Source organism: Lactuca virosa, chromosome 9 (genome assembly GCF_052849685.1).
Source record: "Lactuca virosa cultivar CGN04683 chromosome 9, Lactuca_virosa_CGN04683_v6, whole genome shotgun sequence".
Lineage (NCBI taxonomy): Eukaryota > Viridiplantae > Streptophyta > Magnoliopsida > Asterales > Asteraceae > Lactuca > Lactuca virosa.
The window spans coordinates 163,257,315-163,265,512 of NC_136434.1; the positions used below are offsets into that span (position 1 = coordinate 163,257,315).

General features: G+C 30.4%; 1 protein-coding gene across 1 annotated transcript; it reads right to left on the reverse strand.

The window, feature by feature from the left end:
* Positions 1-5,210: 5,210 nt before the first annotated feature.
* On the reverse strand, positions 5,211-7,760 carry LOC145135573 (CBS domain-containing protein CBSX1, chloroplastic-like). The gene is made up of 8 exons (XM_079069830.1): positions 7,356-7,760; positions 6,556-6,643; positions 6,425-6,489; positions 6,266-6,314; positions 5,903-5,955; positions 5,685-5,800; positions 5,534-5,591; positions 5,211-5,466 (listed from the first exon to the last, which is right to left on the reverse strand). Exons 1-8 carry the CDS (start codon positions 7,554-7,556, stop codon positions 5,386-5,388), a joined length of 711 nt encoding a protein of 236 aa, XP_078925956.1. The 5' UTR covers positions 7,557-7,760; the 3' UTR covers positions 5,211-5,385.
* Positions 7,761-8,198: the final 438 nt, after the last annotated feature.

An 8,198-nucleotide genomic window follows, 5' to 3' on the forward strand; every position in this document is an offset into this window, starting at 1 on the left:
GGTTTAATCCATTTTATTAAACCAGTATAAACTTAAAGGACCTTAGGTGGTTAATTCTATAATACCTTAGTTTATACATCAGGGTTATATATAATTAATACCCGATAGGTAGTTGGATGTGTGCTTTCCGCTTCATTCCCTGTTCCTTGTTTGTTTGTGGGCTTAGGGCATATTCGCACAATTAACTATCTGTTCGATATTAGATTATATATAGCTAGTATAAGCTAAGTGATTATAGAAGGAACTACTGTGGTTACCATTTTTACTAAAAGAAATAAGGGTTTTCTTAAAGAATCTTTTCATCAAATATAAAGGAACTATTACAGTTAACTCCGTGAGTACCAAGTGAATACGCCAGGGTTATATACAACGATGATCTAACAAACAATGGGATGTGTGTATTCCGCCTCATTTCCTGTTCCTTGTTTGGTTGTGGGCTTAGGGCTGATACATACAACCGATTGTTTGTTTACTCTGGGTTTTATATAACTTGTATCCATTTAGTACTCATAGAAAGGATTGTAGAGTCATTTTTACTTATCTTTCATCAAAGCAGGAAATATAGGATTTTCTGGAGGAACATGCGAACTTTTCTAAACAGAACTTACAACTTACTATAACTTTCTTACAACTTACATTACATCACTAAAATCTTATGAACTCACCAGCTTAAATGCTGATCTACTCTAACTTGTATTCTCAGGAGACCAGTAGACAGGTACGCGCACTGGGATTCAGAAGATGGAGCAGTATAGCTTCATGTCTTATTTTTGTTATTTACTTTGTAGTCTATGCTATGTGAACCATATACTTTGTAAACACTTTCTTTCTAATGAAATGGTTGTTTATTACTTTGATTACTATGATGCATGTCTTGTGATACTAAACATGACGTCCTCCACCCCCGAACATTTCGAACTAGTCCCTGCAGTTGATGCGAATTGACACTTTATGCCCAGTTTTGCATTTGGGGTAAAGTTTCGCATTCGAAGTTGAATTGTCGAAACGGATCCTTGCAGAATTTGTGAAAATGACAGTTTTTACCGAATTTTCGAAATTCTTGCAACTCTCACCCAAAAGTCGAAATTTTCATAAAATTTGGAAATTTTTCTCGAATTTTCGTGCCAGATTTTTGTGGTTGCATTTTTGTCACACATCGAGGGGGAGTTTCATCAAGTTTTTTCCTCGAGCTCATCCTTTGTGGGTTTTATAATCATTTGTTGATTATAAAAAGGGGAGAATGTAGAAATGAGTATTTAAAGCTTTTCGGGTATTCCTTTTCAAAAAGGATTTGAAGACCGGTGTTACTTCGAGGGGGAGTTGGTCTTGATCGCTTGGAGCTTTTTTGGAAATTGAAGCCAGGACATCCAATCCTAGCTTTGAGGGGGGGGGGATGTTAGGGTGAAAAGTTCTCCTTGGATGTGGCTTACCCTCTTGTGATGTGTAATGGGTTTAGTCTTTCCTATAAATAGGAAGTGAGTGGCTCCCATTTTATGTAAGACCCATTTTGGAGAGATTAGACTAGTGAGAGAATTATTTCAATACCCACTTTGTAATAGCTTGCTAAATCTAATGAGAGCTTAAACAAATTTTATTTACTCTTTGTGTTCTTCATGATTGATTGATTCACTTGATCTTTACTATTTCGCACATGTTATCATAATCGGGTCAATATACTTTCATATGCTTCATCCCGAAGAGTGACATCATATTCGAGGAGTGTCATCATAACCAAGAGTACCATCATATCCAAGAGTGCCACCATATTCAAGATGCTCCGTTGAAACCAGATGCTCTAAAAGTTCAAGTCACATTTAATAAGATATCTATGTGAGATTGGTTTCTTTATCGAAACTGGGGGAGAAATTAGTATTATTTATTTGATTTGTTTGTATGCCAGGAAAAATGAATGTTGCGAGCTAAGTTAGGTTCGGTTAGCATGATGATTTGTGTGATTTGTATGTATGTCTAGAAAATTGATTAATTTCTCACAACTAAATTACAAATTAATGCGTAGAAAGGGATAACTTAACATGAAATTAGTTTGATTTGTATGTATCAAGAATGATTTGTCTCTACTAAAGGAGAAAATAATATGTAAATTAGGTTAGCTATAGAATAATTACCACCAAGCATACCACCAAGCAGTAACAACAAAATCAAAAACCAATAGCACACCCATCGAAAAAAACGAAGCTAAAAAAATTATCAGGTTCGTCATGAACGAAAATAAGTGTGGTTTTGTTCACGGTATTCGAATGATTGAATGTAAATTATAGTAAAAATGTGTTTGGTTGACAAAGTGAAAGGAACTGAATTTCTTTAAATTCCATTAAGTTCTACGTTTGAAGGAATTTGTCATTTGTGGGCTAACGGCAAAGATTTTAGATTTTATTCCTTATGTTTTATTAAAAAGAGAAAAATATCTTCACACCTTCTCTTTGATTTAAACACAATATATTAAAATAAAAACAAATTATATTTTTTTATTAAAATCAAAACAGATTTCATTCCTTATGTCCCTACCCCGCCCCCACCCATCCCCTACTCACCCACCCATACTCTCTCTCTCTCTCTCTCTCTCTCACACACACACACACACACACACACATCTACGCCCACAAGATTACAAGCTTATGTTGACGCAACACTCATATCCACATCTACCTCTACCTTACCCCTACCCCTATACTTATATCCACCTTACCCCCGCCTTCATACATGTACCCATACATATACCCATACCCATACCCACACCCACACCATACACATTCACATGTGTCCACACCCACACACATTTGCACATATGTTTTCCTTTTCTAGCTTTAATTCTTCTAGGGAAAATGACCAGCGATGGTAATTACCTTTTCGTCTTGTTCACGTTTAGGTAACTTTATTTTTTTTTTGTACACATTTGACCATTTAACTTGTTAAATATGTTCACATATTACCATTGTCACCTGCTATAGCAGGTGGTAATGGCAATATTGAACATATTTAACAAGTTAAATGGTCAAATATGTACAAAAAAAGAAAGTTAACTAAATGTGAACAATTTTTTTTACAAATTTCTTAAATTTTTTTATAATTTCTTACAACATTTTTATAATATTTTTTCACATATTTTTTTTACAAATTTCTTAAATTTTTTATAATTTCTTACAACATTTTTATGATTTTTTTTTTCTTATAGGTTTTTCTAATACAATGTTTTAAACTTTGTTTATAATTTTTTTCAACTTTTTTTGTACTTTCATATAATTTTAATACAAGTGCTTTTAAACAAAATATTTTATAAATGTTTTAGAATTCTTTTACAAATTTTTTACTTGTTTTTTTTACATTTTCATACAAGTTTTCTATAACTTTCATACATTTATTTCTAAACTTTTTTTATAATATTTTTAAAGTGTTTCATAGATTTTGTATGATAATTTATTTCTAAACTTTTTTTACAATATTTTTAAAGTGTTTCACAGATTTTGTATGATAATTTAATATTTTTTTATAACATTTTAAAACACTTTCATTAAATACTAGTTTAAAACGTTGTATTAGAAAAATTAAAAGTTTATAAACTTCTAAGTAAAAAGCATTAAAAAGTTGGAATAATTTTAAAACATTTACATTATATAGATTTTTTTTTGTTTTTTTTTTGTAAGTAATATTTTCTTTTTAACTTTTTAAAAGACCATCCATACTTATTGTTACATATTTAATTTATTTTATTTTATTGTTAGATGTTATTTACTTTAAAATTATTGTATATGCTTCAAAACCAAAGAAAAAAAAATATAAGAGGCTATATAAAATATTTCACAAAACAAAAACATATTTATTAATTAAAAAATAAAGTTTAAAATTGATAAACATTTAATTAATATTTAGGAAATTATGGATATTTTAAAAATAACGTTTGAAAAAAATAATACAAACAAATATGAAAAATAAAATCGCTATTAAAACTGGGGAAAATGACTTATCAGGGTTATTAATTTTTCGTTTTGTTCACATTTAGACAACTTTTTTTGTACACATTTAACCATTTTACTTGTTAATTTGTTCACATATTACCACTGTCACCTGCTATAGCCGGTGACAATGGCAATATGTGAACACATATAACAAGTTAAATGCTGAAATGTGTACAAAAATAAACAAGTTACATAAATGTAAACAAAACGATAAAGATGATTACCCTTGTAAGTCATTTTCCTATTCATCTAATATGGATCCAACTCCGAACTAACCGGCCCTAAACCTAGCCCCTAAGCAAGATATCACTATTTATTTTTATCCAAAATGTAATCTTATATTTTGTTTTGAAAAACTCTATTCTTTTTCTTTCTATAATATGTGCAAATTCAAAAAAACATAGGGATTAACGGGTAAAAGTTTAATAAATGAATTTTAATTAAATGAAATCTTTTATTATTTTTACTAAAAATAATAATACGTTGCAAAAAATCAATAAAATTACATTTTTGTCATATTATATAATTTACTTTCAAATTTCTTTGACAAATCTACAAACCAAACAAAACCACTTTCCATTTTATCTCAACAAAAAGCATCACAAAATTCAATTCTTTGTATTCCAATTTTAGATTTCATTCTTTCCAAAAACAGCCTAAAAATTTATAATAGGTTAACCATAATATGACTCCTAGTAGTTTAAAAAAACAATTAATAAATAATTAAATCAAATCAACCAAGTATAATCAAAATAACGCTAATTTCTAACTACACTTTCAACACATAACTTAAAAAATGCCCAAATTTAAGGAAAATAGTCTCAAAATGACATCTCTCCAAAACTCAAAAGGTTTGGTGTGTTTGGCGTGCCACAGCTAGCTTATTTTTCGAGTTTTTTTTAGTTGTCATGTTTGGTAAGCCAAAAATTAACTTGTAAGCTGGCTTTTTAAAAAGCCACTTATACTAGCTTTTTAAGAGTTTTTTTTAAAATTTTCCAAATATACCCCTTAATTAATTATAAAAACACATTCTTTTAAATGTCATTTCATATTTTTCACCTAGCTTTTTAGCTAGTTTTACCAAACATCATTTTTTATCAGTTAGCCTTTTATTTAACAGCCAGTTTTTCAGCTAGTAAGCCAAATATAACCTAAGAAAGTATGTCTTCATTATAGTCAAATTATAAAACAGAAGCAAACCAAACAATCATTGTTCAACAAGAAAATCAAAACCACTGAAAAAAAAGTCGCCAAAACTCTTTTTTTTTTAATTGAACTATTATATACTGTATAATAATAATTAGGAATACAATCTTCCAAAAAAATGTCTATATTTTAACATATCTACCTATCAAAATACCTCATCATGTTGCTTTATGCTGATTCACAAATGACCAAATTATAATCTTTTTCACTCTGATTGCATTTTCTTAATATCATGTTTTATCTGAAGAGCAGCCCTAACAACATCTCCCCTTGTAATAAGTCCAACCTATTTATCAAAATCACAACAAATAAATAAATAAATAAATATTTATTTATTGGTTGTAAAATCTTACCAGTTTCCCATTATCATCGACTACTGGCAGCCTACGGTATTTTGTTTCAAGCAACAACCTATTTTTATAAAAATCAATATAGTTAAAATAAAAATAATAAAAAAATAAATACGAAATTTAATTGGAAAGAAAAATTAAGAGTGATTAATACCTTACAGCTTCTTCAAGGTTTGTGGTGTCATGAACTACAAGTGGAGCAGGTGTCATCAAATCTCCCACAACTTTTCCATCAGTTTTACCAAGTAGTTTTTGAATCTCATTGAATGTCTATAAATAAAACAAATATGTTATATTTTATATAATAAATCAAGAACAAAAATACAACAAAAGTGTCATATGAATCTTGAAAATTAAGGATTTTTGACATACTTTCCAAGAACTATCCACATCAGGAAACAAGCTTGTGTCACTGTGACTACCACCTGAAAACCAAAAAAAAGTTCAAAAAAATCAAAATCATAAAACAAAAAATAAAAATAAAAATCATCATTCACATGGATACTTAAAGTAGTCTGAATGAGACTAAATGACCATTTTACCCTTATTTCCAGAAAACAAGTTTTAGGGTATTCATAGACTTTAATGCAAAAGGAGTTGGGAGGAAAAAGAAGGGCAAATATGTAAAAGGTCAAGTGTCTTAATATATTAAGCTTAGTTTTTTGGCTTAACCCATTAAGTCATTATGTCCAGATTAAGTCAAGAAGAAACAGTCCTTAATGATAAAAATAGTACCTGATATTGAATCAAGTGCTAACAAGTCATAATCTGAAACGACACCAACCTGAAGACATTTAGAAAGAGAAAAAGTAATGATAAGTTCTTAATTCAATGATCAATTCTATTGCTTTAACTCAAGCTACAAAAGATGAAGATATGAAGAACATAACATACCAAATTCCAATCAGCATCAACAACTGGAAAGCCTGTGATTCTTTTCTCAACAAGAATCTCTAAAGCTGTTGATATAGAACATAAAAATGAGATGAAATGTTTAATCTGTAAATTTCCATAGCAAAACTTACCCTTATCAACTGTAGTTGTTGGTTCTACCACAAGTAAGTTGGCTTTTCTTGTCATAAACTCAGCAACTGTATATGTTCCATCTCTTGTCTGCAAATTGATGCAATGAAACATATTAAGGAAAGAATTATGCTGACGTGACATGTAGAACAAGTTTGTTAACTCTTCCCCTAACAGGCTAAAATCATCTCATCTGCTAACAATCAGCCTACTAGAATATGTCATATAAAATAGCTAGTAAGATGCATGTTTATGGAGATGAAGTGTTAGTAATTTAGGTATAGAAGTAACAAGCATATTCAAATTTACAGAAAACTTCAGCTCCTAACACACTATTTAATCAAAGCTCTGTGATTTAGTTTTGAAGTGAAGATCCCTTGCTACAAATTCTAGAGCTGTAAAAGTTGCTTCACAACTGCTACAAATTCTAGGTGTTATAGGTTTGTAACCAATTTTGGTTCATTTTCGAGAATCATGTAAAGCTTGTAATACATCTGGTTCAAGTTCCCTGTCGTTCACTATTACAGAGAAGATAATATCACAAGTAAAAGCAAGAATGGCCAGCGTATTGCACAGAGACATGAAAGTAATGCGAAAACGATTGAAAAAGACTTTAATGAATGAAATCGCTCTTCATACAAACTCTATAGCACCTGACACAAATCATTCACAATAAAATAAAACAGAAACTACAAGTCACTTTTAATTTGCATATCAGATCTGAAAGGTAAAGCTGACAACGACATCACATTAACACATAAACAAATTCCGAGTAAAAAACTACAACAAACATCATCCTTACAGGCGTGGAATTAGTCTTATCAGCAGCGACAGAATGAATGGCAGCCAAACGGCTATGATCGCGATCGGAGAACCGTGGTAACGAACGAGTAGAGAAAAATAGCCGCACGCTAGTCTTTGAGGTTGTACACGGTATTCGACGATCTCCTGCAGCGGATACAACGCCGGAAATACAGCCCGCCGGTAGGATGATCGAGTCCATTAGAAATTTCGCGAATCAAAGAGAAATTGCGTGTGTAATTGTGTCAGAGAGAGAGAGAGAGAGAGAGAGAGAGTCACATTATGTGCGCTGAAGGTGTGAAAGTAAAGTGGGGTTCGAACAGAGAATTGGATGCGTTTCCGTGGTGAAGGTGGACACATATCGACAGTGAAAGCCTCCAAGTAGGTCGCTGAAAATTCAAACCGCCAAACAACAAAAGTTTCTTTGGTTCATGATTATGATTATATCACAATATTATATGAAAAAATCTTCAAAGAACCACAAGATGACAAGAAAGAATAAAAATGTAAGAATTGTTGATCTTGTTTTAATATAACAAGTTATATTTTGACATTTATATATGTATATACTATATAGATTGTCTTATTAAATTCATTTTTATCTATCACATGTTTTTGTTTAAAGAAAAAAAGACCAATTTAGTCTAATCTCATTAGTCATAAGCATATTCCAAACAAAATAGCTAGGTGGGCTTCCTACTAAAATACATTTTTGCTGCGAAGTTGTTGTAATTCCACACTTATTTTCATAAGGTTTCTGCAAAAATATAGTGGGCCTATAATTTTTAAGTATAAAAAACAAAAAAATTATATTTAACTTTTCTTTTAAAAAAAATGAACTTAG

Coding starts and splice junctions, on each gene's coding strand:
- LOC145135573 (XM_079069830.1), bottom strand. CDS start 7,556: ATGGACTCGATCATCCTACCGGCGGGCTGTATTTCCGGCGTTGTATCC. Junction 6,644..7,355: donor ATAAGACTAATTCCACGCCT/GTAAGGATGATG, acceptor ATCAATTTGCAG/ACAAGAGATGGAACATATAC. Junction 6,490..6,555: donor AACAACTACAGTTGATAAGG/GTAAGTTTTGCT, acceptor CTATATCAACAG/CTTTAGAGATTCTTGTTGAG.